The 25,897-nt window shown below is 34.3% G+C and overlaps 1 protein-coding gene and 1 pseudogene across 1 annotated transcript in view; one reads left to right on the forward strand and one right to left on the reverse strand.

The window, feature by feature from the left end:
- The window catches only part of Agmo (alkylglycerol monooxygenase), a 323,268-nt gene that overhangs the window by 142,968 nt on the left and 154,403 nt on the right, over positions 1-25,897 (forward strand). The window contains exons 6-9 of the mRNA XM_013024069.1: positions 17,173-17,239; positions 19,542-19,607; positions 19,693-19,772; positions 24,703-24,837. Coding sequence (XP_012879523.1) covers positions 17,173-17,239; positions 19,542-19,607; positions 19,693-19,772; positions 24,703-24,837 — 348 coding nt within the window. The remainder of the gene's footprint in view (positions 1-17,172; positions 17,240-19,541; positions 19,608-19,692; positions 19,773-24,702; positions 24,838-25,897) is intronic.
- LOC105991347 lies at positions 4,327-5,497 on the reverse strand (annotated as a pseudogene).

Below are 25,897 nucleotides of genomic sequence, written 5' to 3' on the forward strand. Positions count from 1 at the left end.
TTTTCTGAGGACACAACCAATAATGTGTTCAGATAATTGCTTTTTTTCCCTCAAAACAAAGTTTTCATGAAGGTTTGCAAATATTTACCCATTCTTCAAAATAGTGTGTTTTTGACATATTCAAGTGTAAAGTATTATTTCTATTTTAAGTAACTACACAAACTTCATGTTACATTTCAAGTAAAATGTATGCTTGTACCATGAATTTTAGGACATGACTGCAGACTTTTTCTAGTTATATTTTCCCTTCATGTAGGTAGCAAATATATTAGAATTATTGAGCTAGTCAGCTCAATAATTTAAGTATTTGTTATATATAAGGAAACATGACATCTAAGAAGAAGTTTCTGAATGTATTATTTATTATATTATAAAACTTCCTTTCTAATGTCAGGAATACACAATAATTTGTCTCAGATATTTGTATCTTGAGGATAAAGAGATAATTCACATGATCAATTTTATAAGGTAAAAATACATATTTCTGGGATTAATCTTTCTGAATTTGCTACCATCTCAATGACATTGCAGCTTTCTCTGTCTTGTGCCTGTGTTTCCTCATAATCATAACGCATGGCATTGTTTTAAAGATCAGAAAATATTATTTTCCACTCCAATAATGAGTGCTTAGGACACAGAACATACAAAGATATTTTTGTATTATTTGCTGCCATTATCGATTTACAAACTACAAACATTTATTTGTGTCTGATGCACAAACAAGGTCTAAAGTGCAGGAAAGCCAATATAGCCATGTGGTTGCAAGAGCTCCCAGTTACCTAAAGGTCCTGAGAAATAAATGGAGAGATGCTATTTGTACTGGCTTGTCTTTTCATTTTAATTTGGGCATCATATAATTATGCAGAACCCAATGCTTTGCAAGAAGAATCTGAAACATTTTAACAACTATTACCTCACCAATCTGAATAATCTTGGGAAAAGGTACGTTCCAAAGATTCTAGGTGACTTGCCTTAGGACATATGTTAGTGACAGAGAATTTCACTACAGAAAGGGGGTGCCTTGCTCACTTCTATTAACTAGACAGTTCTCCCACTCTCAGGGTAGTACATTTTTTATCTTAATATGACAATAATTTCTAAGCATTGTTCACTTAACACCCTTCCTCTTTAAGAAAAAAAACACAAAAATCCTATTTATGTCTCAGTGTAATGCACTGAATAAATAAACAACATTGTGCCATGAAAACTTCAGGGCCATTGGTTGGGATAAAGCTTAGCTGTAATTAGTTGCCTATGTAAACAAGAAAAAAAAACCCTATGTAGCTTTTCACACATCTATTACTACCTTCTTAAAATTGTACCTACTTTCAGAATCTACTATTGAAAGCATGTTTGCAATGCTCTTTTGCTCATTGACCAAGTTCAAGTTTATTGGAGCCACGGTATTTAACTTCATTTCCTGACCCTCATTTTATTGATTTCCATTATTTGCAATTTAGCCAGTATTCATTTATTCATATTAATATTAAACATTCACTCAAAATATATAGCACATTACTATATCACAAAATGTCTGTGAGCAAGTATAATAATGTCTAGAAACAAAAGCTATAGATACAGTAAAATAGATATCAGGTTTGCAAAAAAAGTAATTATAACAAATAATATGCTCATTGCCTTACTAGAGTAACTGTAATCCTTCTGGACAGCATCTTTACAATAAAATAAAATGAAATGTAAAATGCATTTTTTTACTTTCTGTAAGTCAAGCAATATTCTAATTACTAAATTGGAACTGAAACTATAAACTGAAAAATGAAATTTCTTTCTATTCTTCTCTGAAATCAAATTACTTATATACTATCTTTTTTGAAGAGTATTAATTTATTCTTGTTTGCTCTAAACAGTGCCCATTGAAGATGCCTATTTTTCTGGCATGATAGTGAATTGTACACTCTCTCCCTTTTAAAACATTGATTATATACAGGTTGAGCTTTCCTTTTACATACTTAATTCTTCTCATCCTTTCCTTTTCCTTGACCTAATTTAATTTATGTAATTTCATGGCCTACATGAATTTTCATTTTATCTTTTATTTTCAGACAGCTCTGGCAATCATTTGAAATCCCCAGTTATATAAGAAATTCACAACCAACAATCAGAGGAAATCTTAAATGGCTTTCAGCTGCAACAAAGATAAATAAAAAAATCTTTAAGTTCATGGGCAGATTTCTAAATGGGACTCTCGTTTAACCTCTCCTATCCTGTCCCATAGCTCAGCTAGTAGAGATAATCCCCACAGCTATTCACATGTTCATTCCTGCTCTGTCTGTGATGGCTTATGTCCATTCCTCACCATTCACCAATTATCACTTTCTCTAAAATGCCTCTTTGACCTCTGACTTAGAGTCAAGTACACTTATCTTTACACTACCTCAGTGTTTATTTCTATTTCATATTGATTCTTAAGGATGAAGAGCTTAAGCTTTGCTAGAGAACACAAATGAGATAAATGAATTATTCTAGAGGGGACATATCACCTCTAGACTAATGAAACTTAATTCTGTTTATCATGAAATTGAACCCAGAGCCTTATGCAAGCTAGGCAACATTGAATGTAAATTCTTAGAACACTCAGTTATACTTGATGTTAAACTTTCTGCCTTAACCAGTATTCTCTGGGTTTCTCAGTGGAAAAATATCCTTTTATTATGTGATTGAGTATATTTGTGTATCTGTATATATATTACATTCATACATATATTCTAATAAATATACTAACAATATATTCTAATAAATACACTAACAATACTTAAATTATGATGGCTATTATTGATAGTTATCATTAGTGTCCAATGACTGTATATGCTATGTGTTTTTATCTATTTGAAATAACATTTATATCTGAAACATACTTATGCAATATTTTCTATAAGAGTACAGGTTCCTGAAGGTTATTATTTTATAGGTTTTGATATTTAAGGAAATTTGGCTGAGGGGGGGAAAACAAATTACATTCCAAATTATGATTGTGATTTTGGAAATACTTAGAAGAGATAATATATTGGGATTCTTTTATTAAAGTAAATATTAAACACTTATTCCAATAATACCTAAATACCTTTCTTTTCTTGAAATAAGTATAGATGTTTCATAGTGTTTTGACAATCCTACTAAAATTCCTCAATCTACCTCTAGTGTTCTTCATTTAATTTGCTATGACATTTTTATCTTATCTCTGAGCAGTTGCTGTTCAGTCTATAATTGTAATGCAAAATCTCTCTTATGGACTTGAACTCAATATTTCCTTTGTCTTAACGTATTTAAAAACTTTTGACATCACCAATAGGTCTAAAATCATGTCTTAAATCATCTACTTCTCTTTGTTTGCATTTCTCTTAAGTCAATAGCAAGAGCAAATTTTAGTGTCAAATTTGACTACCTCTCTTGTATCTTATGTTTAATTAAATTCTACAGGCTTCTAGTTCCATCTAAATAAAAATGGTTTATCTTTTCATTTTATAATTACCTTTCCAGATAGTTCATTCCCAACTGGCTTATTTACATGTAAATATCTAGTGTTTAACAAGTACCTATATATACATTATGTATTTGTGGTTTTATTTATTTGTTTATTTATCTATCTATCTATTTATTTATTTGCTGGTCCTGGGGTTTGAACTCTGGGTCTAGTGCTGTCCTCAAGCTTCCTTTGCTCAAGGAGAGTACTCTACCACTTGAGCCACAACACCACTTCCAGTTTTTTTCTTTCTTTTTTTTTTAAGTGAATATGCAATTTTTTTAACATTCAAACTTCATTAAGACATGCTATATAGCAATTTTACTGGGAGTTTAACCCTGCCTAGGATATGATTGCTTGCTGGGTTTTAGCAACAGGGTCCATTTCATACTTAGCACTAACTGAATAAATACAATACCAAACAAACTGCATTCAAATGCTTTCTAAAAAATCAATTTTAAAGGCCTTTCTATTCAGGCTGAGAGACACAGTAAAGGCAGATATGCTAGTTTAACATACTTGGCCGATTTTATATAGCACTTTTAGTCCACAAGTATATTATTAAATGAGAGAGAACATCTAATACAACCATTTCTACAGAACTAGAAAATAAATTTCTAAGAAAGAAAGATTTTACAGACCCCCATCATTTATATCCACCCCAACAGTCTAAGTCTAAAGAGGATGAAGCCAATGACTTTCCTCAGAGAGCTCACGACTAATGTCCCTTTGCTATCAAAATCTGTATTTCTCTGAGTGATCCGTAATGAGCATTGAGACAATATTCAATTATTTCCAAAGAAGCACAATGCACATTGTGGTCACCTATTGAGCAACAATGAGCACTGCATTCAAAACTCTCATCCCAGGAATTAAATAAGGTCAGCCACATTCATGGGCATCTCCTCCACTGTAGTATTGTAGAAAGTCTCAATGTCACGAAGAATCCTCTTCCTCCCAAATCAACCCCCTCTTCCAATTCAACTCACTCTTTATTCAAACAGTATGCTATTTCACTTATGAATCCACTTCCAAAATTACGTCAACGCCGTTTCTGAGTGCCATCTCTTCATCAACTGCTGCTATCAACTCCTGTGAATATAGTTTTCATGATTGGTAGGTAGATCATGGTTTATAACCAAAGGCACTTGTTGCACATCAATTCCATGAGCCAACGAGTCAGTAGTGATCAAAACACGGCTTGACCCTGATCGGAATTCCATCATGATAACATCTCTCTCTTTCTGGTCCATGTCACCATGCAGAGCAGAAACTGTAAAGTCCCTAGCATGCATATTCTCAGTGAGCCAGTCGCCTTGTATTGAGGGAAATAGCAGCCTGTGTGACAGAGCCTCCTATAAGTCACCAAGTGTGCCCAACTTCCATTCTTCTTAATATAAAAGTGCTTCATTTCTTCAAGGGCCAATTCTTCCCTCTTCACCAAGATTTGAATCGGATCTTTCATGATTTTTTTGGTCACTTCCAACACATCAGTTGGCATTGTGGCAGAAAGCTACACTACCTGAATACTTGTATTTAATTTCTGGAAAATCTCATAGATTCGATCCTTCAACCCTTGGCTCATCATTTCATCAGCTTCATCCAAAACAAACATTTTGATCCATTTTGGAGAAAGGTATCATCTGCTCAACATGTCAAACACTCTCCATGGTGTACCAACAACAATATGTACCAACCTGCAGGTGCTTCAGCCTTCAGGTTTTGCATTTCATTTCGAACATTGGTTCCACCATTGCAGGCATGACAAGTTGCTCCCATATAATCTCCAAGAATTATCTTTGGATCTGTTGAGCCATTTCTCTGGTGAGGGCCAATACTAGTGTTTGGGTCTCCTTGAACTCAATCTCCAACCATTGCCAGGATGGAAATAGCAAATGTGGCTGTCTTGCCAGTACCTGACTGAGTTTGAGCAATCACATCATACTCTTTAATGCAAGGGATAATAGCTCTCTGTTGAATAGCTGAAGGCTTCTCAAGCACCTTAATTGGAGACATCAGGCAGGAAAAGTCTGTGAGACACTTATCTCCAATTAAGGTGCTTGAAGTACAGTTGTGGCTCATGAGGTCCAGTGCTAGCCTTCAATCAGAAACAAAACAAAACAACTTAGGGACAGCCCCCAGACCCTGAGTCCAAGCTTCTGGACTAGCACAAAACATGCAAATTTCTATTTAGAACTGTTGCAGAAGCATTTGAGTCTGCACTCTGAAAGACAGAGTTAACATGATGCAAATCTATCTACTGTAAATGAATGGAGGAAATTTCAGAGAGAAAGGGACAGTATACCATAATGGAAAAGAACAAATTCTGTATGATCAGATTTCCTATAGAAGATATTTCACAATAGAAAATTGTCTACCTTCTTCAACAGTTTGCTACTGTAACCAGAAAGAGCACCTATATAAGTTGGAGAAATATTTGTTAAATAAACAAGATAGAACACATTAATAAGCTTTTTTAAACTGTTAGTTTGCTTCTTAATATGCTAAGTGATGACAATCAGACCTACCCTCAAGAATGAATCAAGGAAATTACATATAATAACTGTGTAGTATGAAACATACTATGTTTTCAATGAATGGATGTTTTGTAGATATAAAAATCTAAAAATCTACACACTGGAATTCATACATAAAGTAAGAGGTAGAATACAAGCAACAATAATTATGTAGGGTACCTGCATGCATCAAAATTATTTCAGTGCTTACAAAAGATACAGAATTATTGTTTTCTTCTGAGAACTATAGCACTTATATCTCTGGGAAGCTGGGGAAGGAGTCTGAATGTTGAACCAAAAAATTAGACTGAGTGTTGAGGTGATGAAGCTTAAACAGTATAAAAAAGGAACTGACATGCAAGTGTTTAAGAACAAGATAATTTATTCATCATTGTCTTCCCAATGCCCACAATTCAAATAAACATAAGTGAGGATCTTTTCATTAAAAGTGGATGAGGTGATGGTGTTGATTATATTCTCTATTTAGGTATATGAATTAGAAACAAGCAGAAAGAAAAAAAAGGTAGAAAGGGCATTCTTAGCAAAGCCTTAAATCTGACAATATATTGATTTTTAAAAAATCTCAAGGATCCAAGGAGGGGACGTATTTTATTAAGACAGCTTGATTTAGAAGGTAAGTTTTACCAGTAGGATGACCAAGGAAATGGAGATAAGACATATGGGGCTAGATTCCAGTCTACTGGTTGGCAATTTATTTTGTTAACTTTAAAGATTTGTATCTATGAATAATTTTAATGTAGCACAATTTACAATAAGTGGTAGACAAAACTATATTTTACAGTTGAAGCTGAAATGAAGGTTCCTGTCTGTTTTGTTCTTTTAAGTATCTAATGGTTAGACAACAGTTAATTAATATTAAGTCTCTTAGTTCTTCAACCCTTTTTGACTAATGAGCTTAAAGTTGGGAAATATAATCATGATGGCAGTCTCAATGAAGTGAGGTTTGGAATGAGTCACAAATATGGATCCTCGACTCTTAGGCTATTTGGGTTAGATTTTTGAACGTGGACCACTTAACCATTTCTGTGGTTTTCTTTAACATAACACTGCTGTTAAAGAGTGGGGTGCTTTTCTATTTGTACATCTATTTGTACTTGTAGATATACAATGGTATTACTATATGTGAATAGTTCTATTTTTCTTACTGTCAAATAGATTAGTGTTAAAAGTGAGTCTATTAGTTTCTATCCCTCTTTGCTTAGTATCTTATTGTATTCATTTTTTTCCTATTCAGAAAAGAAATGTAAAGTGTTATTTAAGAAGTAAGCTAAAATAAATTCTGTAAAATTTTAGCTTGTCTAGCTCTTGTTCTCTTGTTTAAGGAATAATATAATCATAAGAGACAAGAATGAGCCTTCCAGATAATTTATTATAAACACAGTTCTTTAAAACTCTTGTTTATTGTATAAACATAGCCTCTAGGCCCAGTCTTTTTGAAAACCAAGTCTTTAACTCTTTAACCCTGTGGTTGGACTCATCCAAAATTTACTCCCTACAAAGCCCTTTATGATCCCAACAGTCTTGATACCTCCAGAATGTTTTATTTCCAAACTATAAATATTGTTTTTTCACTCCTTGGTGTGGAAATTCAGCTACCTTCACATTACATGCTTACTGAAGTAGAAAACTGCCTAATCAGATAGGAAAACATTTGGCAGTGAATAAATCAGCATTTGTCGAGTATTTCAAAGTGTGAAACCGGGCAGACAAGCACATGTCCTAAGCCCTCTGCAATCTCATGCTTCCCTGAAGAGAAATCAAGGGCTAGAATATGGCCGTCACTACCATCTGTCTAAATACTTGAGTGTGTTGTCTTGCATTAACACAGAAGAACGATTAGACAAAGTAATTAAGATTTTATTTCTTACATTTCATCACCAGATGCTATACAATATAGAGTTATCCATAAATGTTTAAATTGATTAAGCTTTGAACCAGGAAAATAATGAGAATTAAAGATCAACTAATTAAAGAGGAGAAATAAAACATTTAAACTATGGACTTGCAGAGTTCATGGTTTTATCTTTTTTTATTCTAAAACTATGAGAATTGCTAAAGTTTTTAATGATAATTATATTCATATATACTTGACAAATATTCACTAAAATAGTTTGTATCACTACTTATTTGACCTTTAAGTTAAGAAATAAAGCAGTAGATGTTAGCTTGTGATTTCCATTCTTCCACTCTGTGGCCTTAGATAAGATCTTAGAACAGTGACTCCATAGACTCTATATTTTATAAGTATCTGAATAGATGAAATATTTGTAGATTATTTAGATCACTGCATAAACTGTTGAAGAAATACATGAGTAAGGAAACATTTTCAAATATCTCTGTACTAATCAACAATGTCTATTTGTAAAACTACTTGGCAGGGAACTTAATAAAGGCAAGCATTTTGCTCAAGTTAATTATCACTTGGATTTTCAAAGGAGATACAATTTGCTTCTTATTAATTTGGTTCCCAATGAAAAATTCAAATTGATTATAAATTTAACCACTCTACTGTGCAGTAGTAATTGAAATAAAACATTTAGTGATTTTCTTATTGGCTCCAAGACAATACAAAATTATACAAAAAAAGGTGTTTTTTTTCTGAAATAAGTCTAACATTACATTAAAGGGTAGGACTTGAATTTATTTTAACTTTTAAAACATAGTAAATTCCCTAGAAATTCAGTAATTGGGTGTAGAGTGAATGGGCTGGATGATAGTATGCTTCTTGGTTAATTATGAAAATAGAATTTATTTTCCCTCCCTCCCTCTCTACCTCCCTCTCGCCCTTCCTTCCTCCCTTCCTTCCTTCTTTGAAAATATTACTAGAGGGCTGGGAAAGTGGCTCAGTATTAGAGTGATAGCCTTGCATGCATGAGGCCCTGGGTTCAATTCGTCAGCACCACATAAGTAGAAAACGCTGGAAGTGGAGCTATGGCTCAAGTGGAAGAGCACTAGCCTTGAGCTGAGGAGCTGAGGGACAGCACCCAGGCCCAGAGTTCAGGCCCTACGGCCAGCAAAAAAAGAAAAAAGAAAAGAAAAGAAAATAGTACTAGAGCATGAACTAAGGGGCTTGTACTTGCTAGTCAGGTACTCTTGCTTGAGCAGTTCTGAATCCTATTTTCACTTTAGTTATTTTGGGAGAAAGGTGTCTTTTTTGCCCAGAGTTTATGTCAGACACCATCCTCCTTGAATTTGGGATTATGATGTGATCTGCCATACCCAATTTGTTGAGATGGTAATCTTCCTAACTTTTGCATGGGTTAGCTTCAAACTACTGCCTTTTTGAAGTTCTCCAGCTACTCAGCCTCACAATTTGCTAGAATTATATGTGTGGGCCACCATGCCTGACTGCAATAGCTATTGTCTGGGAATAGTATTTGAACTCAAAGCCTGACCACCAGTGATGAACTTTTGTGCTCAAGGCCCACATGAGCCATATCTCTACTTCTAATGTTATTCTTGTTAATTGGAGATAAGAGTCTCAAGGACAGTTCTGCACGGTCTGACTTTGAATTGCAGTCCTCAGATCTCAGCTTCTCTAAGGAGCTAGGATTACAGATTGAGTCCCTGGCACCCTGTGACAACAGTTTTATGATAAGAGATTGTGATAAAGCCTAATAAATATGCCTCAGTGCTCTGATATTTTATAGTGATAATAGAAAATTCTTATTGATGGCTTTGTACTTAAAGTAGTAAATATTTGGCATTTATATACATTTTAATGTTTAACATCTATGATATTGTATTAAGGAAATATATAAGTATACATAAACGTTAATTTGTCAGCTAACTTGCCATAAATAGGATTAAGCATGAACATTTATTACTGTAAAATACTAAATATATATATATATATAAACATTCTTTCAAACAGGTATTTGTGAGCATAACCTTAATTATCAAAATCATTCTAAATAAAAGAGCCTCTACATTTTCATACATACTCATAACATTTAGTTACATACATTGATTGTTTAGAAAAATAAAAGAGAAAAGAAGAGTGGAATTTGGTGGGACATGCAGGGAAAAGCCAACAAATATTTATTTACCATTTATTCAAACTTCAGGTTTGCATAGAATCTTGCCACTAATTTACTTGAGAAGCTTTGCCATTTTCATGCTGCCTTTCAAGCATGTCATTGTTAATTAAATCTAACATGACCATGATGTGTTTTTTTAAGAAATGATCAATGTACTTGGGTCTGGCTTAGTTTTTTTTTTAATTGTGAAAATACGGTACAGAGGGGTTACAATTACATGAGCAAGGTAATGAATACATTTCTTATCAAGCATTGTTGCCACCTCTGTTTCCTCTTCCCATCCTATCCCATCTCCCCTCTTGCCACCGCCCTCCTCCTGCGCTGTCAAAGTTGTAAAGTTGGGTTTCGACATAATGTCTTGTATATCTCATTGTTGCAATGAATATACCTGTATCCTTATTTTAATAATTTGTTTTTCCCTTCCCCTCCCCAAATTATACCAGCATCAAATACAATGAAAACAAAGGTTATACCATGGGGGAGGGACATAGAAAGCAATAAAGAAATCATCTTATAAATATGTTAGTGGAGGTTCCTCAAAAGACTCCATATAGAGCTCCCCTATGACCCAGCAATCCCACTTTTGGTCATTTACCTGAATGATCACAAACAAGACCATATTAAAGCAACCTGCACAGCTATGTTTATTGCAGCATTATTTACCATATGGAACCAACCCAGATGCCCCTCAGTAGATGAATGGATCAAGAAAATGTGGTATATATACAAAATGGAATTCTATGCCTCCATCAGAAAGAATGACACTGCCCCATTTGTTAGGACATGGAAAGACTTGGAAAAAATTATATTAAGTGAAGTAAGTCAGGTCCAAAGAAACATAGGTCCCATGGTTTCCCTTATTTGCAATAGCTAGTATATGTCTAAGACAAGCAGAAATGGTCAGATAAGTTGATGCTAGGTAAAATGAACTCCAAGATAAAGACTCAAATGTTTTTTGTTTCTGGCTTAGTTATTCTTTTACACGTGGGCTGCACTAAATCCAGGAGCCCTACAGTGGAACGATGTCCCTCTGGTACAACCATTATGCAAAACACTATGGAGAAAGGCCTGCACTAGTTGTAGTCAATGTCAGCACTATAACTCAAGCTCACCTGAGGGCCTTCATTTTTCCTACTGTGGAGATTTCACTTCTCCCTCCCCAACTCTACTCTTTAGTAGTTACTATGTTGATTGTATTTTCATTTTTATAATTTGGACTCCCTTAAAACCCATGCTTTTCCTCTATTGGATTTTCCCTCTCATGCAGGAAGCATGCAAATTTACAAGGTCTTGTTTGGAAGTGATTTTACAATCAACTATATGCTCATATCTGATTACTTTGTTGCTTTGTATGGCGGGGCAAAGGAGGGCAAGGGCGGGGGGGAAGATGGGAAGGGATGGAAAAGGAAAACAAAGAAGGAGGCTAGAATGCTTGATAAGAAATGTACTCATTATCTTGCCCATGTAATTGTAACCCCTCTGTACGGCATTTTCACAATAAAAAAAAAAAGAAAGAAAGAAATATACTCATTACCTTGCTCATCTAATTGTAACCCCTCTGTATGATATTTTCACAATAAAAAAGAAAAAAATTAAAAGGAATGAATTATAAATGTTACTGACATGCAGATTAAAAAATAAATGGAGAGAATCTTCCCAATATTAAAAAATTTGAGAACAAAATTTAATTTTACATTTTGCTATCAGTTTTAGGAAATCTGCTCTCCAATCTCAATTGTCACAGTGAAATGAGGGGAGGAAATTTTCTGGCTGGTTGAAGTGATATAATTTGCCTCAAAAAATCAAATGCTTTTGTTGAAAGCAAATCTCCCTATCTAATTTGATTATTAATTAGCTCTGTGCTTCTTATATAGCACCATTTATCTAACCTACTTGATGTTTTCCAATTTAAAAAATCATTGAAAAAACTGTTACGTTGAATGGAAGGTTAATAACTCCTAACAAGACCATTATTTACAATATTTATTTTGATGCTTCATAGACAGTAAGTGATTTTCTTCCTATGGAAACATATTTCAGGCCATTTAAGATAGAGAATATTTGAATATTTGTCCAGGCATATGGGTTTACTTCATAATCCAAGCTTTCAAGAAGTGGAAATCAGGAGGACTATGGCTCAAAGCCAGATGAAATGAAAAATTAGGGAGTTCCATTCAAATAAACAAGCTAGATGTGGTGGGTCATGTCAAACATCCTAGCTACACAGAAGTTTACATAGGAAAATCTTGATCCCAAGCTAGAATTGATGGAAAACCTAAAACACATGAAAAAAAGAAAATAGAAAAAAGGTCTTGCAAACGTATAACTCAGCTGGTAGAACACCTGCCCAAAAGCATGACACTGTTACATCAAACCCAAGTATTGTGAAAAGAAGAAGGAAAAAGAAAAGAAGGAAGAAGAGGAAGAAAATATATCATGGAAAAATTATGCTTAGTACAAAGAGGCATTTAATTGCTGGATATATAATTTGTATTTATCTATTTCCAGAGCAAAACTATTCCAGCTAGATAAAAAGATACAAAGATACAATGGGAACTTCATTAATCTTTTAGCTCTCTAGTTAAGTCATCTCAAGTATGAATAAATCTTCTTTATGCAAATAAAAAGTTGCTGACAAAATAATCTTTCTGGAAATTTAATGATTTCAAAAAACAGGCAAACAGGGGCTGGGAAGGTGGCTCAATGGTGGAGTGCTTGCCTTGCGTGCCTGAGGCCCTGGGTTCGATTCTTCAGCACCACATAAACAAAAAGAAAAAAGCTGGAAGTGGCGTTGTGGCTCAAGTGGTAGAGTGCTAGCCTTGAGCTGAAGAGCTGAGGGACAGCGCCCAGACCCAGAGTTCAGGCCCCACAACTGGACCCAAAAAACAAAACAAAACAAAAAAAACAGGCAAACAAACCATTGCAGTTTTTGTTTTTGAAGTTTGGACAAAAAATTAGCACTCAAGAGCTTTAAAAAATTTATTGATTGTCTTAACACTCAAGGTTTGAAATTTAGAAAACTAAGAACAATATAAATAAGGGCAAAATAAATAGTCTAAAGTCATTTCTGTCTAGGATATTGATTTTTTAACTTTTTGAAACTTTGTTTCCTGTTGGTTAAATGATTAAAAGTGGCATTTCTTCATCAGAAGCACATAACCATTAGCACATAACCATAACATTTGGTGTAAAACTTCATGGTATCTATATCTTTTTGAAGATTGCATATAGCCTTTGTTTGTTCCCATGTTCCTCAGAATATAAAACTCTGACAAACTGTTACAGGTCTGAGAACATTGTGTTGTGGCATAACAAACTCCAGAACAGCTGAAAAACACAACATATGAAAGTGGAAAAACTCAAGTTCCCAGGCTTATGATTACCAGGAATCATTTTAAACTAATAGTCACAAGGATTTTCTGTTAAAAATTTTAAAAGTTTGAATTGCTTTTATTTGATAAAATCATTCTATTTATTTAAAAGCAATATAATAGAAATTCAGAAGATTGTGAGCTGAAATTGAAAAGGCATTAGGGCTTAATCGAACCTGTTAAAACTTAGACTATTAATTTAGTCTTTCCCAACCTGACATATCATATTAGTTTATAATTGTATATTGGCCTATATTATGTTTAAACCCCCTACATGTTCTAAAATTTTATATTTTAGAACAACTCATCTAAGTCAAGTAAACTAAGACAAATAACTTATTCTAAAAATTAGAATAGATGCAATTATTTCTAGAGTAACATATTTACAGGAAGTGCATTTAACTACTAGATGTGGTTGAATTGCTAAATGGCTGAATTTGCAAAAGCGGGCAATAATTAAATCGTTATGCTTGACTCTTATTAAATATTAATGATTTCTCCATGACTTTGAATCAGAAGGGTTTTCTACATGAAAAGTTCTGACTCTACTGTCTGAACGATGAATCATTCACTTTGAGGTGGTCTTCCTCTGCTTTAAGCTACTTGTAGACATTATCAGGGAATTTAACTATGACTGATTATGTTGTACTTGGCTTTTCACTTATTTTTTATTGAAGGGAGATTTTTCAATATTGGTATCAGTATGTTTTAGCCTACACAAACAAAAGATTTTCCTCAGGAAAAAAGCTTGACATTAAAAAAAAAGAAAAAAAGTAATGTACTCAGCCAAGACTCCAGCCATCTGAATGCATTCACCATTTGTGTGGCTTTAAATCTGGCTGTGCACATGCCAGAAACACAGATCAGAAACGCATCTGGGCAGCAGAAGCTGGTCAGTATGGGCCCCTCCACCTCCTTTTGTTGTTTGTTTTTGTAACACATGTTAGGCACCGAAGAGACAAACAGGGACAAAATAGCCTTTTCCTTTTCCATCTGGTTCTCTGCCAGCGATACAAAGCCCAGGCAAAGCATCAGATTTCAATGTTATGATTGCCTAGAAACCTTACTTTCTTCTCTATCCATTACCATTCTGCTTTGTCACTATTTCTCCACCAATAATGAATGATGGAGTAAAATAACATGCATGGTTCTTTGTACATCACTTATTCCTGATTCCTGGTTGTCAGTTTGTCTTTGTGAGTTAATACCTATGTGTCTTCTTTTATAAGAATATTGCTTATTATGAGATGTACATTCGCAATATTTTAAACTTTTGTAATTGAAAACATATAGACTGAGTAAAAATGAAAAAGTACAATAGAAAAAATATTGATTGAGTACCAAAATACAGATTAAGTGTAAAAATGAATTCTGTGATAGGAAGTGGTTGAGTTTCCACTTTTGGGAACTCAGTTAATTTCTCATGGTAATAACTTTATTGTGGGTTAAAAAAAGCATCCCATGTCAAAAAGAAGCCTGAAAGGAAGAGGGAGATTGAGGGAAGGAGAAAAGAAGATCTGAAGTTTCATGGAACATGTATTATCACATGTCTTTTGCATAGAGAAGAGAACCTGGACAGGAGGGTCACAGGAAAGGATTGCCTCTGATCTGTAAGCAATGGGTGTCAGGGAGAAGATTGTGTCACCTGGCAGTGGAGACTTCAGGGTACTACATGCCTTATTATTATCACTCTATTTCAGTAGGTAGTGTTGTCATAAGCAGAGGAAAGTATAGTTATACATCTATAGAACGACGATCAATTAGGTGTTTTGAAGTTAGAGAGTACCTGAAAAATAAATAAACCCTTACAGTGTTTCAACTTAGAAGTAAGTTTCAGACTTTAGAGATTTAGTAATCATTTCAATTGGCTTAGCGAATAATATTATGTATTGCTAGAATATGATTTCCTTTACTCACAATTTTAACTTATATTTGTAAGCATTCAGATAAGTAAAAGGCATAGAGAGTGAATTTCTGTTCAAACACCAACATTTTGATTCATTTATATCAACTATATTTTATTTTATTTTCATTTTATTTTACTTCCATTTTATTGTCAAGGTGATGTACAGAGGGGTTAGAGTTACATTAGAAAGGTAGTGAGTACATTTCTTTTTGAACTTGTTATCTCCTCCATCATTTTTCTCCACGTCCTGCTCAAGTTGTACAGATAATTTCCAACATAATGTCTTGTGAGTATCGCTGCTTTGATTCATTGCTAAATCATGATCTCATGCCTTCTATAATTTAGTTATATGACTATAAAATGACTATAATTTAGTTATATGACTATAAAATTGTCACACCTGGTGACAATGTCATTAAAACTCCAGATAAAATGCTTTTATTATCTAATACTTTCATTATCTGTTTTGTGTAAGTAAATATCCAAACAATGTCTACATTAAATATTTTGTCATATATGTAAGTCTTAAATATTTTACTATCTTAAACAAGCTTATCTCTATATTTCTTCTCATTATTAATGAAATACACTGTTTAACTTAGTGTCAGAGGCTATTTTATTCCTACAGCTTTACACTTAATTTTCTCTCATATATTAATTCAATAAATGATAACTCTAGAGGTGAATGATTTTCCAAAATACCACAATAACATTGATTTTGTTATTAGTAGATCTTAACAAACAAGTTTGGATTGTGACTAAAAACAAGTAAAATATGTTTTCTTCCAGGGTTGATGAAAAATTGAACAACATAAATTAAATTAGAAGTTTGTTCAACTTGTCTAATATTAATCATATAACATACCAAATGAATTACATATAGCATGCTGTACTTTTGTGATATCTGCTTGGCTTACCTATCCCCAAAATCTGTACATTCTAGAACAGAAACATGGAGGAAAGATCACTATAGAATTGAAGGCCACTCTCTGGGGTGACACTAACTATAGCAAAAGTTCTTTTCACTAACATTGAATTATGTTACTGAGCCGGGATGCTGAGTAGCATTTGTATAAGGAAGACACTTATACAAATGCTACCCAGCATCCCAGCTCAGTAAGGATTCTATCTGAACAGGCAAAAATCACATGAATGCAATAGGTAACTTCTGATACACTAACTTGTTCATCCAGAAGAAATCAACTCCTGAAAATGAATATAACACAATGTTTCTCTTTTACTAGACATGTACTGTTAGCATAAATAATGCCATAGTTGAAAGTAATAAAAAACATAAATCAACAAGAAACCTGGGGTAATTGTACCTTAGATATAATGCATACAAATATAGTCATATCAGGAATCTTCATAGCTACATTATTTTTTCACAATGTTATTATTTCCATTTTTAAAGATGAGGGTATGGAGTTAAGGAAACCTTAGTTAGGGGGCTAAGTGTTGTCCTGAGCCCAGAATTCAGGAAGCTGACGGCAAGAAGATGGTTTAATTTGAGGCCAACTTGGGCTCCATAATGTGACTGGCCAGAAATTAAAAAAAAAAAACAAGAACAAATAAAAAAGCTTATTTCCCCAAGATCACAGACAATAAACAGAGAACCTAAGACTGAGCCAGCCCCACTCTTTCCTATACTCCTGCCATGTTTCTTACCATTGATTTAGAATATTACTATTCTTGTATGAATTCCAGGTATAGATACTTCTTACTGCAATGCTAACTCAAAAACTTACTATGTTTAGGTACTTTTTAAAAATTTATTTGTGCATCATGTACACATTTAATGGTAACTGTATGCATAAACATGCATTATGTTTTACAGGTTATCAGTAATCTTGGTCCTTTGGAACTCATTCTTAATACTCCTAGCCACCATAGAGTTCATCATGGTAAGGAGATCCTGTTCCTTCTTTGTTTTCCATCTTCATTTCTCTAACAACAACAATATTATTATTTTATTTTACCTCATTTCACCAAAATTGCCCCGTATGTTACTATATTTATTGTTTAAACAAAGATAAATTGTTTAAACAAAGATAGCTTGCTCTTTTGTGCCTGGACAAATTTCAACATACATGGACTATGGTGGAGATGGAAGAGAACATTCTGTCTGTATTTTGGATTTTCTTTTTTACCTAGCTCTCAGACTAGTTTCAGTAAGGGAAGATAATGAGATATCCAACAGAAGAGAGAACATTCAATGTCATTAAGGAGTCTGTTGTAGGCTACACTTGGTTATAGGTTATCCTCAACTCTGAGGGTTGTTCCTATTCACGGCCAGAGGGTCTCTAGTTTTGAAAACTTTAAGCATTTAGAAAGACACTAGTAAGTATCTCTCTCCTGCTTAAGTTTATGAAAAAATACAACATAAGCTGCTTTTGCCTAAGCAGAAAATCACATGTGGCTAATGCAGAAAGTTTAAAGACACCAACTTTAATTATAACAATAATGCTTACATTTGTGTACCACAAAACCCAAAAAGAATATGCATAGCAGCATTATTTTAATTGGCAAAAATGAATTCCAAGTTTTATCAGAATAGATTAAGTTATGAACAGCATGGTTCATGTAATAGAGATTCAAATAACAGCAGAAATGTCCAAATCATTGTTTTCTATTCAGTGGCACAAATAAGTCTTAGAACAAATATTGTGAGACAGAGGCCTGTGACAAAAATAATTGCATATTATAATTTTATTTTTATGTCTCCAGTCTTCACAGGCAGCTCTGGACACTGTAGCTTGGCCTTTCTCCATGGCCAGGGGCAGAGCAGCACAAACTCCCATAGGCAGAGAAGAAGATGGATGGGTCAGCTACTTTCAAACTTAACAGTCACTGTCCCATCCCTAGAGGCCTGTTAGTAAAGGGGTAGAGAGGTCAAGAATGTTATACTCTTGTGATGTCCTTCATGGAAAAAGAAAAAGGAGTGGAAAAGGACATGTTCACACAGAAAATAATTGCTCATTTACTTTGCCTCTCTTTCACATTCTACTGTTTTATATTGGGGCTTCCCAACACCTGCATTGTGGAATTTTGGCACATGGTTGTAAGTGTTCTGTGCAGTATAGGATGTTTTCCTGCCTAAGCCACAAAACACGCTTCGTATACTTTTCTAACTGTGACTCCCAGTAAGGTGTTAAGACATTGCAAAATATTCTTTCAGGGGCAAAATGCTCCCCCACTCAAACATGGAAGCATTGTTTTGACAGTATATGCAGTGAGGTATGTATCTGTACAGCCAATCTCATGCTGCTTTTGCCCAGAGGGAGATTTTAACTTGCATTCTTACTTCAAATGCATATTTGCTTGTTTAGAAGATGTCTTAAAGGAATGTATACCGAAAAATAAATTGAGTTAGTTGAGAACGGTGTTTGAAAGATTAATATTTATTATTTAGATTTAAAAACATATTGGTGGGCTGGAAAGGTGGCTCAGTGGTAGAGCGCTTGCCTTGCATGCCTGAGGCCCTGGGTTCGATTCCTCAGCACCACATAAGCAAAAGAGAAAAAAGCCGGAAGTGGTGCTGTGGCTCAAGTGGTAGAGCGCTAGCCTTGAGCTGAAGAGCTCAGGGATAGCGCCCAGGCCCAGAGTTCAGGCTCCACGACCGGACCCCCCAAAAAAAATATTGGTATAGTTGTGATTATTGAAGTTTATATATATGTATAACTAAAATCCTATATGGTTGATAAATAGAATGAATTTACTAATTATACATTATATAACTATTATAATTAAAATCACACATATATAAGATGATGCCTAACTACTTAAGTTTAGTCATAATTTTGGAGCAAGAAAAGCATCATATATGTGATGAGCTAAAAATTTAATTTTTACTATCTTTTATGATTAAAAGAGCTAGTGTGTTTCTTCCTGGAACAAGCTCAGAGCAAAGGGTTAGTTTTTAGTGCATCAAAATTTTAAAGTAAGAGCATATGTGTGTGTGTGTGTGTGTGTATGTGTGTGTGTGTGTGTATATATATATATATATATATATATATATACTACTTTGTTTTTACTTCTTATTGGTTAAAAAAAATCTTGTGTTGTCAGAAGATGTTTCCAAGGACATTTGTTCCATTGGTTTACTCTTAATTTTATTACCATGTTCTTAAAAGAAGACAAAAATGATGTTTCAGCAAGCATCACTTAAATTTTTGAAAAATTATTTTTCATTATTTTATCACACAGGAAGAAATCGTTACTGCATAGACAAAAATTATGCTGGCACTCTTATTATCTGGGATAGAATTTTTGGTAAGTAAAATATACAAATAGCAAAATAAATTAGTTCATTTATTCATGGAAAGTCAAGGCTTTTGTCTTAATATTTGTTTTCCAGGGACATTTGAAGCAGAGAATGAACAAGTTGCATATGGTCTAACACATCCCATTAATACATTTGAACCTTTCAAGGTGCAGGTAATATGATCAGCAATGTTTTTCTGAACTTGTATTATTTCATAAATTTACAGTTAAGAGAAAAATGAATTGATGAAAGGCACAAGTGTATTATACTGCTAATAAAGAATGAAATGTAGAAAAATCTGAAAATGAATTTTGCTTTCAAACAGAACCTTAGATCATAATGGGCAAAATATACTTTTAAAAACACAGTGTTAAGAATTTTCAAATAGCTATTATGTAGGCTGAAAAAAGTAGCATTTTAATAAGCATATTTCTTTTCAGAATAGACTAAAATATATTCATGTATTCAGAAGGAATAGTGGAAACATGTATAATTAAAGTTGATCCCCAAAAGTATTTGCTTCAAGGCTGCAGCCTCCGGTTAGAAATTCAACATAAGGCCTTTGCCCTATTCTTCTTAGACATAGATGTCAAGAACTATTACACATTGGTTAGGTCTGCACATTACCTCACCTGCTATGACTTGTTGGACTGGACCAGTTTTCTATTAGACATATGGTATTGGTTGTTCATTGGCCTCAATGGTTGACACTAGAGAAATGAAGAATGTCTGCGAAGCTCTGATATGTCAGCCTCAGTCCACCACAAAGACTCCTGGGGTTAGAGATTCATAAGTGAAAAAATGATAAGCAGGCTCAAAAAGCTGCGAAGGTCAGTCAACCACTTCTATGTACAGGGGACTTGTTGCAGCACTCAGGAAGCGGCAAAATTGTAGGTTCATGTTGGGCTCGATTTTCAAACCTACTTCCTTGAGTTTCCACAAACGTTTGAAATACCAAAATAATGGACATCTGTTTGGCGTCTACGATGTGGAGCACATTGGAAACAGCACAGCACAAAATATTTCATGTCACTATTACTAAAAACTTATGAATGGAGCCTGTTTTTTAATCCTATTTGTTAGAGGAGTGTATTAATCAGACTTTCATCACTGAGAGAGAATACCTGAAACACTACCAAGGGGTGAGGATTAGTTTGGGATCATGGGTTCAAATGGTTCAGTCCAGGTTTGCTTGGCGCCATATGCTTTGGCAGTAGATCTTGACGGTAGAAGCTTGGGGTGGAACAGGCCGATCCCCTACAGCAGACGGGAAGCTGAGAAGGGAGAAGAGACAGGACTAGGACCTTCAATGACACACCATCAATGACCCATTTCCTCTAGCTAATCCCCCAGCCCCCAAGGTTACTACCACATGCCCAATACCTACTGGTGACATAGAAGTCACCAAATGAGCCTGTTGGTGGACCTTTCCTATTCAAACCTTATCATAGGAAAATTGGTGTTCGTAGCATTTAAATAACTTATCCAGGTTCACAAACCTTGTCAGCTGCAAATTTGCCCCAATCAATCAACACTCAAATTCCTTTAACACTGTTTAATCTTTATACTATACTATGTGTATTATACATTAAAAGCAATGGAAAATTTCTATCTGTTTATATGTCAAATGAGAAATGTTTATTATTTTGCCTCTTATTTATTCTGAGCAACTGAAGCATCTCTCTCTGTCTCTCTGTTGTATTTTATTAGGAAAATGACATATCCTTCAGGAGACATTCAGCAAATTTTTTAGTTATTTTCTTAATAATAATCTTTAGAGAATTGAACCCAATTTAGAAATAATACATTGAAAGTCCTTCATGTAAGATTTGTCTTCTTCCTATGAAGATTTACAAAGAAATAGACAACTTGGTTGCAATGCTCAAGGAAAGACTTTTCCAAGCCTAACAACAATAGGAATCACAGAAGCAACTTAGCAAAATATAGATTCAGCTCATCAAGTCTAAGACCTGGTCTAAAAGTGTCTATGTTTTCAACAAGTTCCTAGATGATATCAATGCTTCTGGTTGATGGACAATTTTCATAGCAAGCCTTTGTGAATAAACACTTGCACATGTCAAATCCTTGGTTGAAGATAAACCTTCATAGTTGAGGCAGAGAATAGGATAGTGGTAAATGTCTTTAGTCAGAGCTGCACAAACTCTTGGGGGACTGCAATTGGAGTGAGGGAGAACCAATAGTAAGGTAATCTCAGGTGTGCATGAGCCACTAACATGCACTTGTTAGGCTAATTCTCCAGGTCTCTACTCTCACATACTAACATAGCCTTTAGCATAAGAAATGTCAAGAGTGGATCTAAGATTTAGTCCTCTCCATTATCCATTATAAACTGTGTGGTCAGCAAATTATGATCATGAAGAGTTGTAACTCAGAAATGTGTGGCTATTGTTGCTAGTATGCCATGATATAGAACCAAATTTCTTACCTATCATACGTGGACATTAAAAAAATAACTTATAGTGGTTCCCACTATATAGAATGTTTTGGTGGTCATTAATATTATTATATCTAGATCATTCACTTTACTTTCTCTTGGGGGTTGGAAAGTGCCAGAAAACTGGGAAGCAAATAAGAAAATGTTTTATTTCAAAATACTACCTGCTATTTCCTATGGCCTAGATCCAGAGTGATAGAAATAAAATTGCAGTTTTCAGAATAACAAAATTAAGTATTTTAATGTGTGTCAGAACACCTAAACACATAATTTTCTATATGGCTATTCAAAGTCCCAGGATAACTTTCAATTAATGTTTCCTTATCCTCAAAAATCTATTCTATCAAATACTGTGTTGTTCTTTAATTGCTTTAGATTACAATATTTCAAGCAATTTTAGTTTTTTGAAATTTTTCATGTAAAGGTGATGTACAGAGGGGTTATCTTTACATAAGTCAGGTACTGAGCTCATTACTTTTGAAAGTGTCATCCCCTCATTAATTCTCTCCCAGTTTTTTCCCTCCTCACTCCACTCCCCTCAAGGTGTATAGTTCTTTTCCAACATAATTTCTAGGGGGTATCACTGCTGAATTAGGTTCGAAACTTAGTTTTATAAACCTCATAGTTAAAATTCATCCAGGGATAGTGTAAATTCAAGCCAGACTACAAACTCTGAGAGCCACAGCTGCTTTCTCCATTAATTAATTTCTATACTTACAATATAATTTATCTTTGTAGTCTATACTGGAGACCCAAACCTTTGGATTACTTTTAATCATAAAGGGGATTATGGGCATGAATGTATGGCATGAATTGGATCTCCTAATGGCTAATATTTATCGAGTACTTATGGGTGGGCATACTTTTAACTATTGTACTTGAAAAATCTATGTTAATTAAAGAATATGGAGTCCTGCTTTGAGGCTCAATGCAAACTTTGCTTTTAGTCAGCAAATTTCACTTCTGATGACAGAAGATAGACCACCTAATAGTCAGACGTCTACTAGCTGAAATGCATTTGAAGACCTTTGTTACTAGGACTTGTCTATAACACAATAAAGTTTCAAAGTTTTGAAATTTTAACAGATATCCAATCTTTATATGCTTCTATGTATAAACTGAATTTCTATTTAGAAAGACTTGAAAAAGGATATCATCTGATATCTTTTTGTTGAGTTGTGAAGGCCTCTAGCTAATTCTACTTTGAAGCAAATCCCTCTAACTTTGTGTGTGTGTGTGTGCTCTTGCACGTGCACGTGAACATATGTGAACACACCAGTACTGGTTCAGAACTTGGTTACTGTTGCTGACTTTGCTTGTTTAAAGGTAGTGCTCTGCTTCTTGAGCCACATTTCCACTTCAAGAGCTTTTTTTTCCTTTCTTCCTTCCTTCCTTCCTCCCTCCCTCCCTCCCTCCCTCCCTCCTTTATTTCCTTCCTTCCTTTCTTCCTTCCTTCCTTCCTTCCTTCCTTCCTTCCTTCCTTCCTTCCTTTCCTTCCTTCCTTCTTTCTTTCTTTTCTTTCTTTCTCTCTTCCTTTCTTCCTCTCTTCCTCTCTTTCTCTCTTTTTCCTTTCTTTCTTTCTTTCTTTCTTTCTTTTGTTCTTTCTTTCTTCCTCGGGTGGTCTCTCATCAGAGATAATATCCTGGGATGACTTCAAACTGCAATCCTCAGATTTCATTGTCCTAATTAGGTAGGATTACAAGTGTGAATCTTTGACCAGGCTTTAGATTGTTACCCTTGGTTTTCTACTCATAATATTTTCTAACAAATGCCTGTCTTAATCTCAAAATTATAAATACATTGAACCTTAAAATATTAACATGAAAGCCCAATTGTGTATATATACCATATTTGGAATTCTATGCTTCCATCAGAAAGAATGACATCTCCCCATTCATAAGGAAACAGAAAGACTTAAAAAAATCATATTAAATAAGTAAGCCAGACCCAAAGAAACAGAAACTCCATGGTTTCCTTCATTTGTAATAATTAGTATATGTCTAGGATAGTCCTAGAAAAGGATCACAATAGCTCAATAGCTATGTACATATTATCCATTATAAGATAATGCTAAGTAAAATGAAACCCAATAAGGGGTTTTTCATTGTTGTTTTTTAATATACTATTTGAATTCTTTTTTCTTTCATATTTTTCCTATGGTTTAACCCCTGTTGTCACTGTATTTGATTTGGGTACCCTGTGTCTTGTATATGTGTCTCTGGATTAGGTAGGAGAAGGGGAACAATGAAATGATGAGACAAAAGACAATGGGCGAACCAGTACAACAGCAATAATCACAAGGAAATATATTGGAAATAAGCTATACAACTTGAGAGTGATTTTAGAAGGGAAAGTGGGAGAAAAATGAGGGAGGAGTAACAAGTTTAACAAGAAATGTACTCACTAACTTATACATGTAACTCATACATCACCTTGACAATAAAGTCAAAATATATTAATATGAAAACAAAGACAGAATTACTAAAATATATTAAAATGTAACTTATGATTTTATATCAATCCATTAATGGAAATTATATCTTAAATAACAATATGTAAATTACATTGAACAATACAATTAAATAATTAGTTGTGCTTAATTTTTATTAGCCTTATTTTAAAATAAGTTATATTTTATTTTTTCCTAGTTCCACCATTTATGTTATATATGGACTATATTCTGGACCACACCTGGATTCTTTCATAAGTTTTCTGTCCTATTTAAAGGACCAGGATGGGGTCCAGGTAAACCACGACTTGGACTACATGAAGACATACCAGAGGTAAGAAATTTCATGGAGCTGGAAATAGTGAAGACTTGTTTCATATATTAGGTCTACAGGCAGTTGGGATATATGTTTTCTTCATGCAAATCTTTTCTTTAAAAAATGTTCAGCCAGGGTCAGGTAGCTTATACCTGTAATCTTAGCTTTAGGGAAGGCTGAGATCTAAGGATGGCAGTTTCAAGCCAGCATGTTCAGGAAAGTCTGTGAGCCAGAAGTGGAGCTGTGGCTCAAGTTGTAGAGCACTAGCCTTGAGCAGAAAAGCTCAGGGACAATGTATAGGCCCTGAGTTCAAATCCCGGGACCAACTCTCTGTCTGTGTTTCCCTCCCCCCCCCGTCTGTCTGTCTGTCTGTCTGTCTGTCTGTCTCTCTCTCTCTCTCTCTCTCTCTCTCTCTCACACACACACATACACCACAAACACACAGCAGTTTAAAAAGGTGCTGTCTGCCTCGTGGACATCATTTTTTTCTCCCAGGGATCACAATTCAGGAATCAGAGCAGCAGAGGCTAGTTTCCAGCTCTAGTCAAACATAGAACAAAGACCATTTTTGCAGACTTCACAGATCTATGAATGTGCCTTGTATGCAGAGTCATAGAACACCAGAGGTTGAGGAGCCTTGAGACTCTTGTAGTCTTCTTTGGTTTTGATCATAAAAACTAAGGACTCCAAATAAAGTCTAAATTCACATCAAGACAGGCAGAATTTTGGTCATGCTATGAATAAACTCATGTCATAATATTAAATATAGTAATTAAATTTAGAAATCACATGTAGAAACCTACTATAGAATTTTTTCTTTTACTTTTTAAAATTTTTATAAGGTTTTTATTGTGAAAATACTATACAGAGGGGTTACAGTTACATGAGCAAGGTAATGAGTACATTTCTTATCAAGCATTGTTGCCTCCTCCTTTGTTTTTTTTTTAAACACTGGAAACCAAATACAAATTTCAATTTTGGTTAGACATCCTCTTCTACAGAAAAGAAATAGAATTTCATTTCAATCATTCAGAGCATACAAAATTCTTTATCAACTAAATCACATTGATAAAAATAT

This window comes from Dipodomys ordii, unplaced genomic scaffold (genome assembly GCF_000151885.1).
Source record: "Dipodomys ordii isolate 6190 unplaced genomic scaffold, Dord_2.0 Scaffold72, whole genome shotgun sequence".
Classification (NCBI taxonomy): domain Eukaryota; kingdom Metazoa; phylum Chordata; class Mammalia; order Rodentia; family Heteromyidae; genus Dipodomys; species Dipodomys ordii.